The sequence below is a fragment of the Melozone crissalis genome, unplaced genomic scaffold (assembly GCF_028551555.1).
Source record: "Melozone crissalis strain CALT ecotype California unplaced genomic scaffold, PUWL_Pcris_2 ptg000023l_1, whole genome shotgun sequence".
In the NCBI taxonomy this organism is placed as follows: domain Eukaryota; kingdom Metazoa; phylum Chordata; class Aves; order Passeriformes; family Passerellidae; genus Melozone; species Melozone crissalis.
In genome coordinates this window covers 30,770,789-30,787,976 of record NW_026535801.1, presented here as the reverse complement: position 1 = coordinate 30,787,976, position 17,188 = coordinate 30,770,789, and the positions used below count along the sequence as shown (strand labels likewise).

Below are 17,188 nucleotides of genomic sequence, written 5' to 3'. Positions count from 1 at the left end.
TTTAATAACACAACAGAAGTCAAGCACCCAAGATCACTGGAAATTTAACCTGGCATTTTTACTAAGTTGAGATCTGTGTATCTGCATTTATTTCAGTCCAGAGTCAGTCTGCTATTACAGACAAAATGCAATTGTGAAATGCAAGGCATGCATGCTAAAAACCAAACATTAGTCAATCTCTCCGTATGAGTTTAGCTGATCTCAGCGGGGTAGTTTTGTTTGCTCTTCTGAGCAGAGGGAAGGAGGGAGAGATGTCTGCTCCCAAACCATTACATTCTGTAAATAATGGAGAGTACATAAAAGGTGGAGTGCATGAAGTTCAATGCCTTACTGTTTCAGCCACTCTGCGATATCTGCTGCGGTAGCACCAAAGTTCTCAAAGTTGAACAGGAACTTTCCTTTCCTGTTAAAGCAACAAAACAAAGTTCAGTCCTGGCCCTAAAAGATAAAGCCACTCAATTATACAAGAGTGCATGATTTCTAAAGTAGTTACAAAACATAACCGACTCAAAATAGCAGATTGTAGGATATCCCCGAACATTGAATTCTTCCTTTATCCTTTCAAATTCAGCAGAGTAAACATTCATCCCTGCAAGGACCTGGAAAAACAAAGCATAATCTTACTGATTCTTACAATACAGCAGGAACATCACACCATTTGTTTGAAGATTTAAGTAAAACCCACTTCAATCTGGGCAGATTCTGATTTCATTCATATAGCTGTCAAGCAAGGGGCTCTCTCTAAAAGGCACTGAAGTTTTTCTGATTTTGTGCAAGGGAAAACAGAACAATACTTGAGTCTAATCCAGAGAAAACACACAGCAGTTAGCATGTCACCTCCTCACTGTTCTGGAAGCATCTCTGTTTCTTTTTATTCACCCACTAACAGAAATACCTAAAGGGAATTCTCTTAATGGCAGCACTTGTGCTCTACTTTGCACATTTGGATTTTAAGCTACAACTAGATTTTTTCCTCCTTCTGCATGTAGAAAAAAAGAGTTCTTAGTTCATATCCAAACATTAAACAGGACACCAGAAATTCTACCCTCAGCTCTCTGGTTTCCACTCCAGCAATGAACTTGTCTATGTCTAACCAACTTGTCAATGTCTAACCAACCACAGGCATTATGCCAGGTCAAAAATGCACTTACTGAATGGCAAGGGGAAATCAGCAGGACTTTGATGTGAAAATAAAATGTGCCCTATATCCATGAGCTCAGGAAATGGCACACGGAATTTATATGCTCTAAATATGTTAACTTAGGTAGGGCAGGGTATAAAGAGAGTTAAGAATTAACCTTCTCCTACAGTCTTCAAAAGAGAGGCACAGAAGCACAGTAGCTTTTCAAACTAGCCTGTAAAACAAAAACTCTCTCCTCAGCTCTATCCCAACCTGTCCTCCATCTCAACAATGTCTGAGCTCCAGGTTCAGGGCTCCTGTGACTTATATTGTGACCTGTGACTTATTCTGTGCCCTGTCCAAATGTCTTCCAAATATTTGTGACATGAAAATTGGAAGATGGGATTGATTCCAAGTTTTTGTGGGTGTGCAACTCACACAGAGGTCATTCTGCTGTCAAACTTGGACCCAGCAAGTTGCTGAGATACCACTTCCTGATTAACTTAGTTTAATGGCATTGACGGCTTAAATCATTTTAGCAGCAGGGTCTTAATCCAACCCCCTCCTCTTTCCCTCTCCAAAAACAGGATTTTCTCCTTCCAGCTGAAATACCACATCAGAATTTAATACCACGTTCCTGACTGCAGCAAACTGCACAGACCAACCAAATGTGCTCAGAGCCAGCATGAAATAAATCTTAAAGCAGAAAATCCTCATTTGAAGGTCAGCCATTCCTAAGAATGTGCTGGAAAGTCACAAAAAGATACTTTGTTTTCTCTTCCCTATCCTAAGAAAGGATAAATCGAACAGAGGAGAGTACAGAAGTAAGGTTTATACATACTGGCCTAATCTTCCACTTTGAATTTTCCTTGTAGTTCCAACAACTGGATTGATTTAATTCATATGAGATTATCTAGACTCAATTCTCCCCTTTCCTTATCCTCCATGCCACCACCTAAAGGCAGGTAAATGCAATAGGATCAAGATACAATGGTTGCTCTATAAAGCAAGAACCAGTTTTGTTAACTAATTCCTTAATTAACACCAGCCTACCAGATTCCACATTTGCTGTGAACTTTCAGAGGATTTCCTATGATTTAAGTGGGCATTTCTGCCCATGTCAGACAATTTCACTGTGCCCATCTAAAGGTGATTGATAAAAGCCAATAACTTGGATTCATTCTGGTGTTCATTACATTATATGAAGCATATTTAGCAAAAAAGCTTATTACAACAGGATTTGTTTTAATGACAAGAGTAACAGGTTTAGCTGGCCAATAATCACAGAATTATGAAATATCAGGCTGCCAGAGACCATCAAAAAACACCTACTGCTCAAAGCCAGGGCCCTCCTGCCAGACATTTGGCATATTTGCTTTTAGCAAAAGACTGAATGACCCCAACTTCAATTTAGGTCCATTACCTCTTGTAATAGCCATTGTAGAAACAAAGATCAGTTTATTCCTTTCACCTCTGCAGTGACACTTGACATATGTCAACACTAATCTGCTCTCCAACAAGCTACCTGTAATCTAAACCAACTCTGAACCTTTCCTAGCTGCCCAAGTATTTGGAGCTTCTGACCATTCCTGTTTAGTTGTGACCCCCTACCCTGATTCTCAGTTTTCTTGATGGGAAAAAACTGGTACCTTACAGCACAAAAAAAAAAAAATTTAAAAGAAAAAAAAAAAAAGACAAGCACCAAGGAGGAAAGCACTTAAGCACATTCTCAAGTCGGTCTTTACAGCAGAGCATTCTGGCACACTCACAAAGTTCATGGCCGTTAGGGAGATGGTGAATGGTTTGCTAATATCCAGCTCCCCCCTGCTCACTCACCAGAGCCCAGCCAACCCTCTAACCACAGGAATCTTTCCTGCCAAGGATAAAATAAGCCCATTTCTGATTTGGAGCACTTTTTCCTTCTGCACTGGATGCAACAGAATTATAAGATATAACCATAATATGAACTAAGTATGCCACCCTGCCTTCCTCTCAATAACAGCACTGGGACAAGAAACAATCAGTCCTGAGGGAACACAGAGGCCAGAGAGACGTACAGTTCACCCCTTCACTTTTATGACCTCTTCAATAGGCAATACTGCACTTAATTTTCCTGCTATATAACAACAATAATCACTTTTGAGCCTGGCACATCCTGACAGTTAATGACAGGTCAGATTAAAAGGCCAAACCTTCAGCTCATCCAAACCACTCATAAACTTTGCAGCCAAGTCTGATCTGGAGGTCAACATCACTCTAAGGCACTCCATGAATAATTTATGATGGGTACAGCACAGTTAACTTTAGAAATGGCAAGCTGTGTACACATCCCACTCAGGAAGCTAATTGGGTCATATTTTGACAAACAGACCAATTTTTGTGAAAAACATGGGTGGCAGTGGCATAACTGGACCTTGCTCTGAACTGATCCTGCACCACAAGCCTCCACTGCAAAGAACTGTGTCCCAGCCCTGTCAGTCAGCTGTGCAGGATCAGCCCGGATCTGTAGAAACCATTTCCAAGTGAGGAAGGAAATACTCAAACCAGAATAGATCTAAATTATCTGAATTTAATAAATGAGCTGCACATGAAGAAGGAAGGGAGAACTGCAGGAGGACAGAGCGCTGTGCAGCATGCCTCCTCTCTGGCACTGTCTCTGTAGGTGATGTTTACACTCCTAATCCCTCTCACCCCAGAGGGCACTGCCACGCAGGGTGGGAGTGCCTTCCCAAGGCTGCAGCACATGCTCCTCTGAGGGGAGATGGCCTTAGAATGCTGCCTGGCCCGACAAAAACACTCCTGGAAATATCTTCCAAGGCTTGTGCCATGTCCTAAATAAATCTGACTAACTCCCACTCATTCCAGCCCTAAGCAAAACAAGAATTTAAAGAAAGCACTTCTGAAAACAACTGGTTTGGAGAATGTTGGGCAGTCTGACAGCACCAGGTGGTCACAAGAATAAAGGGCCAGAGCTGCCCCAGCAATGAACTGCACTGCTTCATCTTTTCCTTACAAGGAAACCTGTAAACACAGCAGTGAATGATCCAACAGGTAGGATCAGACCAAATCCTGCTACAGCCATGAAACAACAATCCTATTTCTTCATCCTTTATGTACTACTGGCACCATATAAATCATGCGTTAAGCACATTACAAAACCTCAACTAGACAGGTGCCTTTGACTTGCTTGCAGAGATCAATACACACTGTAACTACAAAGGGGTAACTAAATTACTGTGAATTCTGTACTTTATTAGAGTCAAAACTTACTTTTATATCAATGTGACATCAGCTTTGACAGAGCTACAGTTAAACTGTAAGATTCTACTAATGCTGAGTGCCTGGAGGGTGACCAGTAGCTTATGGGAGGGGGATTTCTATCACATAACACTGTGATTCTCCACCAAAAAAGTGGATTAATAACTGCAATGAGGGCATCCATCCCTGACCTTGCTATGAAACATCAGGCCAAAAAGCTGATCAAACCCATTAAGGCAAATATTTCTTTCTTTAGCAAAATTAGCTCAAAAGGCCTAAAAATTCATAAATTAGAGGCAAAACAAATCTACATAGTGTCAGAGCCTGTATTTCCATGGAAAAAACTGCAGTGGATCTAAAGGGCAAGGGAGTTCGCATCTCATTCTCTAAAGTTTTAGAAGAATAAAAACCAAGAGAAAATTCTGAAGATATCTGGAACAGAGTAGATTATTTCTTTTTTCAGCTAGCTTAAAAATGGATAATTTTGATTTTGCTAAATATGTGTCGATTTATATACTTACAAAAAAAAAAGTGTTAAAATAATTTTTGAAATGTCATATAAATCTCATTGTCTCACTTACATATTTACCCTTGAGTTCTGTGGCTGCCTGCTGATAAGATGGCATCATTCTCTTACAAACACCACACCCTGAGAAGAAAAAAATTGTGTAAGTAATATGCCAACAACTCCATTCAACCTCTTGAACAGTATCTATGTTCCAAAGCATATGCAGTAATATTTTATATTAAAAAATTAAACAAAAATTCTTTATCTGCTTTACTAAATCATTATTAGATTATTATTTTCTAAGTATGTTACTTGATACAAGCCTCTATTTTTGCACATTTTTCATGCTCTTCATTTTCACATTCATTTCTCATCCTTGTATGGAGAGAGTAAAACCATCTTATATTCCTCAGGCTCTGAGCTGAGCCCAGAGGAGAATACAAGTTGAAACACACATATCAAAAGTCAACAGAAGATGTCATAATTGTGAACTCAAAACAAAAAGCTTTGTGCACTTCTGGTCTTTGAAGGGACAGGGGGAGGTACTTCAGATTCATCCCAGCTTAACAAGGCTTTGAAATTAATTTGAGATGCATTTCCTAAACACATTACACAGACATCAAGTGTTAAACGGTGCTCTGTTAATTGAGCAGACATAGCTCAGGAGCAACAGCCCTTGTAAGATACAATAATGTGCTGTGGAAAAGACAAAGGGTGAGTGAGGAAGACCACCAGTGTGTAGTTGGAGTGTGCTGAGTGAGAGCTGCTTGATGATGCTCGGCAGTGCTAAGCAGATTAGCAGTAAATCACCTTGTAAGCAGCAGTTTTCACCCCTGCCAAGTAAAATCTGTGCATGCAGATGGGAAGGGGCAGGAGTGCAGACAGCATGGAAGAAAGGTAGCTGGAGCCAAGCACTCCAGACACTTATTGTGGAAATTCACAGTCCACCACGGGACAGTAGTCAACACTTCTATTTTGGTTAACAGACAGAGTTTTGAAAGTATCTTCCAGAAAGGAGGAACAGATTTTGCAGCCACTACTTTAGGATCACATCACCAAGCCTGGAAAAGAACATCCTTTAATCTGACGAAGGAGAGCTCTTGTTTCTGTGGTCTTTCCATCTTTGACCTCTCTGCTCAAATTGACAATGAGGTTGTTAAATTAGTGCTGGTCAAAATGACAATTTCTTAGTGGACACAGACCGCACATTTAAGGCCCACTGAGGTCTCGCAGCTTCATCCAAACCACTGGACAGACATCAAAAGATGTGAGTTGGCAGACATCATCTTCTGAATCCTCTATTTCTTCTCTCCTCAGGAGCCTCAGGGCCTTGAGTCCAGCAGCAATTTCCCTATTTTCCCCTCTTCACTCTCTTACTGTGCCCTGGAGTCCCTCCTAGGGCACAGGCCCACACCAGCCTCCTCCACCCAGCCATCACCCTCATCATCCTCCCCTTCCCAGCTCTGCTGCTGCCTCAAACTTGCTGCTCCCAAACCCATTTCAGTACATCCTCTCCTGTCCTCATACTTCTGGGTTTTATTTTTCAGGATGCTGCCAAGCCACATATACCCCTCTACAGGCATAAAAGGGGAATCTCAAAAAACTCATTTTCTTCTGTTCTTTCTTCTCGTATTTTTTCCCAAAAGGGAAGCTTAATTAAATACAGATTAGTCTTTCCACTAGTTAACACCTACATTTTTTAAGCCTTGTTTTCAATCATGTTTATGCTCCTTCTTTATTGCCAAAGCTCCTTCTTTATTGCCAAATCCAGACAGTCTCCTGAAGGAGTCTTCTTTGACAGAGTTAACTACAAATAAATCTGAATGCCTTCAAGTACACCTAATATTTCATCTTTAGTGCTGTCTGACTTTCTAATATAGGCCCAAAAGTACAGTGAAAGGTCTGCAAATGGCAGGCAATATCTCCTGAGGAAAGCAAGCCTTGGTTTTGAGTTGTTTTACCCAGACCAACCATTCCTGAAATATTTAAGTAACTACATGTAAGTCTGTAGTTGCATTCATCTCCCTCTGCACCAGTACTTAATGAAAGTGCCCATTTCCTATCAATTTGCCACAATTAATCTAAAGCTCCCCCTTCCAACAAAGCAGAGAAATAAGGCAGCTGTCTTCCCTACAGCCTCCCAGACAAAGCCTATGATGTCCTCTTGTGCCAAAGACATCCCTTACAAGTAACAAAAAGTTGAATTTCTTTTAGTGACCAGTCTTGATGTGCTGCTCCCAGTTATGAAAGGTAACACTTGTATGTAACCAATAATTTCAGCTGCTCAAAGGCCATATTTTATTGCAACTGCTGGATGTATTCTGTCTCCAGTAAAAGGAGCAAGAAAAGAAAATTTGGACAACAACCAATTCAGAAAGTCTTGTGTGTTAAATAAAAGATGAGGGAGTTACAAACTGATAAATCAGAGGAAAAAAAACCTCACAAGTAGACTTCCTTCACAGCAGTTTGGAAAGCAGCACAAGTATTACAGCACTGAAAACTAGCAGGTGTTTTGCCACTTCAAAGAAGAGAAACTGGAAGGAGGAGGGTTTCTGGGGGAACAGTTCAAAGTGAACGAAGGGTTAGATAAGGCACATTTCACAAAGAGGCTGGGCTGTGGAAAACAATTACTCCTGATAGAGGTAAACTGTGAAGGCACTGCGCAGCCCAGTTCTCCCTGAAGGGATGATTTCCAGCAGAGCAGGCGTAGCATCTCCCGCTGATCCAGGGCTGCAGCTGCTGGGAACAGCCACACACCACACCAGGCCACACAGCACCACTGCAGAGTCCAAAGGCACAGAGCCACAAGGGATTTGATTTCATTTAAAGAAAAATCAAACTAAGTCTTGGGCAATTTTGGCCATCTTGGTATCGCTCAGATGAGAATAAAAAGGTAGACTGGTGTTTCAGGCAGGAAGTACAAGAGAAGATACACTGAGAAACACCAGATAATGCTGCCATGGGACACAAGTTTTAAAGAGAATCAGACAGCGAATTGCTTGTGGTACTCAACATCAACTTCCCTATCAGGGCACTGCTGGGAGGCTTTCCTAGTTTGGGTCACACATTTATTCTCTTCTCATGGCTTTCTTGCTTCCTGAACTGAGCAACAGCTCAAGTGCAACACAGTCCTGCTCAGAAGAGCTGGAAAGCCTCTCACACAGCAGTCACCAGGAAACACAAAAAGGCAGCTGTGAGTCTGCAACACTAAGGAACAAATAGCCAATGCAATGACAAGATAGCAGCAATACAAGGTCAAGGTCACAAAAAGAAACTGAGAGACTCCAATGAGCTCTCCTCTTCCTGAAACCTCACTGAGTTACCCCTGCCCATGTAGGCAGGAACATTCAGGGTGCCTCTGGGATGGAGCAGGAACAATAGTCCTGCTCCTGATGACTGCACAGTTCCCTCTGCCTGCAGCACACAGTTCTGTGCAGCACAAACCTAGAAAGGACAACAGGTAACAAAATTATAGAAAGAAGCTGCTTAAAAGAACATTGAGCAAGAACCATCATCGCAAGAGAAAGAGACAAGATCAGGATACAAGTGATGGACAACTAGGGGAAAAACTGAGGATAAGCAGGCAGAACAACACAAGGAGCTGAAGGATAAAGGTGACACAAGATGGCATTATTAGTGAAGCACAGGTAAATCTTCCAGTCAGACATGGACATCTCTCAGCAGAAAAGGGGAAAAGAGGTGACAGGACATGCTGGGCTACTTACATGGGGCATAGAACATCATCAGTAGGGGCTTGTCTTCCTTCTTCAGAAGCCTTCTCAATTCCTAGTGAATGAACCAAGGAAAATAAAACACACACTTACACTCAATGACACTGTACTACAACTTTAAAAAAAGCAACATATGTATTCATAGAACATAGGCTCATTTATCTGAGGGAAAAGGGCTCATCTTCCCTAACAGACAGGACCCTTTTTTCTTTTTTTTCCCTCAATTTTAACTTGAAAGAAAATGACAAAATTTATTATACATTCAGCTATTTGCTGAATATCCTAGACCAATATCTCCACTGTTAATATGTGGAAGTTCTATGGTTTAGTTCACTCTCACTGCAGAATCTCTACCTGGAACTCTTTCTTTGCTGACACATCCAAAATCCATATTGCAATTCAAAAAGTCAGACTCAATAATAACAAAACAAGTTCACTTTTCACACTATGAAACCTTGCCAAACCTATGAGATGCCATGCAAAAAGGATTTTTCAGTACCAGCATGATAGAAAAACTAGATGAAGTTTTCAAATTGAATGCAACCCCTGGAAGCCTTGTAATAGAGTACAGAGGGTGAACATTAAAAATTAATCTTCCTACAAAAACTGAATGTCAGAATAACCATTTCTAATATTAAAAATGAAAGCCAGAAAATTGAAAAAGCCCTTTACAAAATACCAGCCAGAGTCCAATCAATTAAAGTTTAAAAAATCTATAGACTAGAAAACTAATATAAAAGACCAAGCTGATTATATTAGAAAAAACATAATGAGTAACTGCGGTGGCACTGGCTTTTTAAGGAAGTTTCATCACATTCACTGCTTTCCCTCTTACCACTGAGAGGACAATTCCTGTACCAAGTTAAATCCCTCAAGATCTGGATCCCTTTCCTCCTGCTTCACACTCCCTAACCCCAGGCACGTGAGGGAACCCCAGGTTTAATGCCAACCTGCAGTTTGAAGAGCAGCCTTTTACCTCCTACTTGCATTCTGCAGTGACTGCACCCTGCAAGCTGCTCCAGTTGCCTGAGACAGAGAGGGCTGTGCCCCCACACCATCCCCAAGCTCTGACACTTGCTGTGTAGCTGGCACATTGAGGTCATGAGCACATGCAGGGCAGAGGAGCACAGGAAGCACAGGACTTTACAGCCATCACAACCCACAAAATTTGTCAAATCACATCAAACAGGCTGGGTACTTTAAATTTCCCTCCCAAAGAAACAAAATAATAGTGTTTCACTGAGAGTTAATGCAAACATACAGATTCAACCCCATATATTTATAAAACAACAGAATATCTATCCAGCTAATGTACCTTTTCACTGTCAACATGCACAATATCTTTGGCTTCAGGATCTTCCTCCCACAGTGGAGCACCTTCTGGATCCTTGAGAAAGGCCACCATAGACTGTAATAAACAGGGGGGGAAATCTTTTAGAGAAACAGGAATGGAAATCATGAGACATCCAATCTCAAATCCATGCTGTGATGTAAACCCCATCCAATTAATGCCTTTGCTTTTCTGCTCATATATTCATCTGCTCTAATGCAGATTAGCACAAACCTCCTGTTGCAGAACCAAGTGATCCGTGGGTGTGTACCTCCATCATAACTGGTACTCCAACTTAGCAGTTCCCACTCCCACTATAAAACTGGGGAAAACAGAGTGGAATGGACCAGCACACAGGATTAGCTTCAAGGATCCTTCAGAGAGCTCTTTCAATGGTACTAGACCTTCCACAGAGAGTCTGTGGGTTAGCAGGAGAGGCTTCTCTTTATGCAGAGGTCAGGCTCCCATGCCCTTCACAGCATCTGAGTAACAGGCTAGCTGGAGGGCACACTGATACTTGCTGTGAGCAAAAGCAAATGAACACACAGATCAAACCGCTCGTTTGGTCAAAGGAAGAATAATCCACCAACAGTTCCCCGTGCGACCCCCCTAACTAAAAAATCCATTGAATGCAATTTCAAGTATGGGAATAAGAAACAAATGTGACAGGAGAAGTGGGAACTACAAAATCCTAGGATTCTGCAGCTCCCACATTCAACAAACCGAGTACACCTGCACACACACTTTGTAACTGCTTTCTTTACCTGACTGACATGCAACCAAAAATCCCTTCCAGCAGACCACAGATATACTGTCTTTACCAAAAGGAAATATACCCTGATAGCTCTGACTTCAATCCCAGCCTGAAGGAAACTCCAGCCCTCCTAAATCAATGCAATACTCTCCATGGATTCTGGCAGTCATACTCCCTGTTTCCAGCTGTATATGCAAACAGACCCTTGATCACTTTTATCCTCAGATGTCTGTGCTCTAGGAAACATAATACCTGGTATTCCATGCTCATTCACCACTCAGAATGCCCCACTGCTTTCTCTATGGCTTTGCTTGTAGGTTTGTGCCCATCCCCCTACAGGATCTCTGCCCCACCAGTAACACAGTGAGGTCCCTGAGGAGCTTCCTTCAGTGTGAGTGGATGAAGCAGCCACAGCACTGAGCTATGCTAACACACACCAAGGCTCTTATCTAAGGGCCTTTCTCAGGAGCAGGCAGGCAGCACAGCTGGTGACACATCCCATCACTGGAACGGTCTCAGAGACATTTTTGCTGCCTGTCTGCCTTTGGTGAGGCTGCTGTGCTACAACGTCCCAACAACTTATCAACAGAGAGGAGAGTTCAGCTCATTTTCCTGCCTCTAGTTGGTACTGTAAGGCTGGGGAGGATTCAGAGCTTACAGCAGGATCCATTTATTGCATTTATGTTTCTGTCTGCTTGCACAGCTAATATTGAAAAGATTTGTCTTATCACAAGAGACAGCATGTATCAGTCACCAGACAGCAACCAAAACACTTAATGCACAGAGTAAAAAGGATCTAATGGCTGAGGATGACAAACAGCTCCAGAAGAAATTTGTTTTGCAGTGGCATTATCAGGGAAAGGAGCTAGTTAGGAAAAAAATATATAAAATCAAGTAATTTACAATGGAGTTGCAATGTAAAAAGCTGTAGACTTAGAGGCATTAACATCCCAAATGACATCCTAAGACCAGTAATACATGGAGAAAGGAAAGATCAGGACAAAACAGCAGAGATGTTCTACCTTCAGGACAGCTGCATCAAGTTCTGCTCACCCTCAGCACGGACAGACCTCAACTATACACTGGAGAGGAGGAGAGAGGGTGAACATTTTGAACAGCTAATGAGTGTAATTGACTCTGCTAGTTTCAAGAATTCCTGCATGCCAAATTCAGTCATGTAGAAACAGATGTGGTTAGAGGATGGGGGATTAAAGAGATTTAATTCATCCAGCCTCTCCCTCTCAGCCAAGACAGAAAAAAATTAGATGTGTAATGTCTTCTGGCAGGAGCAGGCAGTACACTGCCTTGCTGTCAATTCTTCATGCAGTGAAGAGAACTTCCTCTTTTGCTTTAAACAGGGAAGAACAACATCCAAACAACCCACAGCATTCTCTAATCACAGAAAGCAGTGGTCCCCAGGCTGCTGTGTCAGAGGCCACAGCAGGTCCAGGGCTCAGCCCCCCTGGTGCTGCAGAACCAGCTCCTCTCCAGTCCTGCCCTGCTATGGTCAGGACCTGCTTTGACCCCATGGCATGGACAGAAGCACCATGGGCTGCAACCAGCTGTGCCAGCTTTGAACCTCTCCATTCAGCAGAGTACAGGCTGTGCTTCATCCACCACAGGCTGCTAAAAACAAGCAAGTTTTAACAGGAAAGCTGATCCATAATCATATACATGGACCTAGGTTTTAACCTGAAAGAAAATATACACAAACACATCCTTGTGCTTTTCACTCCTTTGAAGTATCACGCAGTAAGGATGCTAATAACTAGACCTGCCTCAATTTCACACATACACTGCTTGCAACAGCCAACTTGAAAAGGATTCAGGGTTTAGAGCAGGACCAATTTATTGAGTCAGTCTATTCCCCTTGCTAGTACTAGGCAGATTTGTACTTCAGTGAGTTCTCTCCATTTTAGAAGAAGGGTAAAACTCTCCTTGTAGTTTATACTCCAGAAAAGGACTCATCATGTAATAAACACGGCTTGGATACTGGCATTGTGGCTCTCTTGAGAATTAGACATCATGTGGGTAAAGCAACATGTGAACAGACATTCCAGGTAAGATCAAAGACTGACCTAAGCTTAGGTCTCCAACAGCAGATGACTACACTACTTGAGGACAAGATAGACTAGTACTAATGGTTCTTATATAGCTTACACTGGCACATGCTCTCCATTTCTGGCAAAAAGAAAATAGTTTATGTGCTCTGCACCAGCTGTTCTATATGGACCTCTGTGCTTTCTAACTTCCAATGAACCTATCTGTTTTGACATCTGAAACTATTTTTCAGACTCCTAAGTTCTTGGCTTTCACAATGTGTAGCTACATGTTCCAATTTTTTTTAACATTGCAGTTATTTGTTTCAAATCAACCACGCCAAAATGCCACTGTTTGTCCTCAAATTTGGAGAAAAAAGAAGTAATTGCTCTCTTTTTAAAGCTACTCACAATTACAGAAATATCAAATTCTATTGGAATTTCCTCCAGTTGTCCTTTTTAGTATTGTGAGAACCTAAGACCTTCTGCAAAGAATTGGAAATACATTTTTTAAACTATTCCTAATAATTTTGCATCACTGAATGTTTTTCTCTTGCCTTCCATCTCCCTTTCCTAGATACCCTGAACTGCTCAGCTCTTAACACAGGTCTCAGCAGCAGGAGGTTCTGACTGACAAGTAACTTGCCCCTGCTGTGAACACTGACCTATCCTTTACTCCTCATTTTTCTAACAGTGAAACCACAAGGGCATCTCTGATAATTACATAAAGATTTAGTTACTTTAAGAAATGAAAAGCTTTTCTAAAAACCTGAGTACACTATCAGCTGGATCAGCCACAACTATGAAATTGCTGATCGCTCCAGAAAATCCTTTTGCAGTTCTTCAGAGCTGTGTCCATCATTCTCCAAAATGTCATCCATATATTAATATGTCTACTGGATGTCTGGAAAGAAGATCCGAGTTTTATTGCCACAAGTTTGCTGGATGATGTGAAACAAATCCTTTAATCTCCCTGTTCTTCGGTGTGTCCACCTGTCCATAAAATGAGTGTGATACCCTGTGTAATTGTGTTGCTCTGCTGCTCTCTGTTTGAATGTACTGGGAGACTCCTGACAAACACAGCTGAGAGGGAGAAACAAAGGTCAACTGGCCCAACAGAAGAAAACAGGGAGAAGTGGAACAGAGGGAGAAATACAGAAAATATCCAGGCAGCTGTGAGCAGCAGAACAAGCAAACAAGTGAATTATTTGATCACTGCCCAGATCTGATCCACTGCCCAGCCTATAAGTAATTAGTGGCTGGTTTCACAGGGGCAGTTTAATTGAGAAAGACTCCAGCCCCTGGAGTGAGGGAGCTTCAAAATCCCTCTTCCACCTCCAATGGAATCCCACACCCCTGTCCATGGGATGCTGCTTTCTTCTTCCCAACAGGCAGGGCAACAGGGAAGGGTGAAATGCTCATCACAGAACAGCTGAAGGAATAAACGATCTGGTTCCTGTTGTGCTGTGATTGCCTCTCAGCCCAATGCTCCCTGGAGCACTGCAGGTGCTTTCCCCTTCCTCTGATCTGTAAGGAAGAGTCACAGCACTAATTCCTGGTTGCAGCACTGTATGGAGGGCAGCAGAGATGCACCATCTATTGCTCAAATCACCCAAATTTAGGCAACTAGCAAGCCTCCCTTAACCCATCACCCACCACGAAGGAAAAAAACAATCACCAGCTGCAATTCCTCACGAAGCACAGAAGCTGGTAGGCAGCTGCTGACTGGGCTGGGTATTTACCATTGCCCTTCCTAATGCCAGGCAAGATTTCTGCTGCAGGAGATGGGAAGATACACAGCCCTACCCTTCCCATCTCAGACAAATCCTGCATCACAGCCTCAAGTGAAGACTGAATTAATTCAAGTCAGGGCACACTTCCAAGACAGTCCCCCATCAGATACTCTCCAGCTCTGGCTGTAAAAGCAAGGTCCAGAGCAAGTGCACTTGGGAACAGCCTCTCTGGCAGACTCAGGCTCACAGAGCATCTCACACAGGCTTTCCTCCATCCCAGGGCAATGCCCTGAACAAGCCAGGAAGGGGAAGTACATGGAATTATATCGACCTGGGGTGATGTCACTAAGCCTTCAAAAGACCAATGGCTGTGCAGAGCCCAGGTTTGCTGCAGGAGGAAGAGAAACAGGATCTGGGCATCAGAGCTGGACAGAAGTGATTGCTGGAAGCCAAGTCATTGCCAGGCTCCTCATGTCAGGATACTCCCAGGGCTTCAGCAAGGCTTTGCAAAGGAAAGCTGCACACTTCTGACCTGCTCACTGCACTTTCAGTCCACCCTTCCCAAAATCATCTGCATCTACAAACTCGTATCATGCCTCATGCCTTCCATCTTCCCTTGTCCAGAGAATGTTGCTTTCCATTGCTTTACGTCAAGATTTGCCAGAAAAGAAGAAAGGTCATTTTATACCTGATGCACTCAAAGCACTTTCATAGAACTGTGGTTCTATAATCTGATAAAAGATAAGGCCACTCAGCTCTCTTTAAAGTTTATAAACACACAATCTAAGAACCTCAGAGAACTCCTTATCAAAACACAGTATCAGCTAATACTTTTAGTTATACTACCACAAAGAGCACCTTGTAATCAAAGCAAGAAAATCCTTATTTGTTACAGGCGTGTAAACTAACTTACAATTTACCTTCCAGTTCAACATGGGGTCAATCTTTTAAATAATAAACAATTTTCCTGGATCTGTGGTTGACAGACATGTATGCACACAAAAACCTTTAGGCCATTCTAACCACTGTTTATGAAGATTAATCCCCTCCCTTTCATACCTTCAGCATGAAAAAAATATCAAAACCAGTTTTGAATCCACAAATGCCTCACCCACATCTAGCAAAACCAAAAGAAAAATAATGGAATATTTGAATTTACCTTCAATGTGACCGCTCTGTTATATGCAGTGTGAAATGCACCGTCCCTGTTAAACAAGGAGTAGGGAACAGTGTTAACTTACAGTAACATTACTGGAATTCATACAGCTGCTCTTCCTGACTTCTCACTAACCAGAATAACACCATCCTGCTGAAGCCACAGAACTAAGTAGAATTTACAATACAGCAGTTTAAGGCGGGGTGGGGAGGAACGAGAGGAAGGGAAAAGGGAAGGTGCAAACCCAGTGTAAAGAAAACAGTTTCCCAGTAAACAATTTCGTCCCTGACACTTTAACAAGATTATTTACTAAGGCATGATCTTTGGAGATGGAAATGCAGTTGCTTGGTGTACCAAACAGCACTCCCACTCCTATTATTTTCAGGAAGAAAAATATCTTGCTGTTTCAGAACACTTGCCTTTCTCCACTCACATTATGAAGGACAATCTCAAGTCAGAAAGGCAGAGAGAGGTGAAGCAACTTGTCCAAGGCACATGCCAGCAGGCAAGTGACAGAAAGCAAGAGAACTCAATCTCAGGCATCAGCCCCATGCACAGGGCAGTTTCGGTCCACTGAACATCTCTCCCTGGCCCCACTCATGCTTTTAGTGTTCTCTGTTCAACAGCAGAATAAATTTAACTCAACTTCTGTCATAACACATGTTTGCAAACTGAAGAAACAGCAATTAATTTCATAGGATAAAAAATTAGTCATTTTAATGCTGCAGCAGCATGGGGCTGAAAGAAGAATAAATACTCTTAATGGGGGCATCAACAATTATGAACTACAAATCCCAGCCCAGCACTCACTTATAATGGAGTAAATCCACTCCCTTCTCCTTTGAATTAGGATCTACCTTCATCTTCTTGCATAATTTTCGGCTTTCAGTATCACTGCAAAAAACACATATTGGAAGAAAGGTTACCAAAATAGAAAATCAAATGCATTCAGTCCTGAGAACTCATTGCTGTGGTCAGCAATCATCAGCAATTAATCCAAACTAGCAGTAATTTGGGAGCTGTTTAGCTATGTTTGTGGGACAAGCATTGTGAAAAGCTCCATTAGTCAATTTAATTTCTCTCTTTGCTTGGTCAGGACACAGTGAACTGTGTTAAATTTACATTCCAAAGCCAAGCCCTAACCAGTAGAAAAGCAGCTCATTCCAGCATGTCCAAGGACCTCAGCAGATCTTCTGTCCATGAGATTAACATAAAATTCAAGAAGGCAAATTTCAGTAAGACAATGTTACTGTTAGGGTGGTGGTTAAAGAGCACTGTTTGTTAAAAGATTCAAAAGGAAAGAGCAGGTCAGTTTTCACACTTGGCAGAAGATAATAGAAAGCAAAAAAACCCCCATGGTATGTCTAAGTCCAAATCACAAGCGTTTTGTCTTAAAAGGGTCCTGCAGAAAACAACAACCAGCTGAAATTCTGGAGCCCAGCAAGCCCATTGATTCTAGGTATGAAAGATGTGTCCTGGAGCCACACCTGGAAAGCAGAGGAAAAACAGCTCATAAGAAAGAGAGAGGTATCAAAAGACAGGCCTGCTGGAAGGGATCT

General features: G+C 42.1%; 1 protein-coding gene across 1 annotated transcript in view; it reads right to left on the bottom strand.

Annotated features, from left to right (window-relative positions):
• PDIA5 (protein disulfide isomerase family A member 5) overlaps window positions 1-17,188 on the bottom strand; it is a 97,630-nt gene that overhangs the window by 52,796 nt on the left and 27,646 nt on the right. The window contains exons 4-10 of the mRNA XM_054278400.1: window positions 16,440-16,523; window positions 15,633-15,678; window positions 9,933-10,025; window positions 8,612-8,672; window positions 4,960-5,027; window positions 508-599; window positions 332-403 (exon numbers count right to left, since the gene is read on the bottom strand). Of these exons, the coding sequence (XP_054134375.1) occupies window positions 332-403; window positions 508-599; window positions 4,960-5,027; window positions 8,612-8,672; window positions 9,933-10,025; window positions 15,633-15,678; window positions 16,440-16,523 (516 nt within the window). The remainder of the gene's footprint in view (window positions 1-331; window positions 404-507; window positions 600-4,959; window positions 5,028-8,611; window positions 8,673-9,932; window positions 10,026-15,632; window positions 15,679-16,439; window positions 16,524-17,188) is intronic.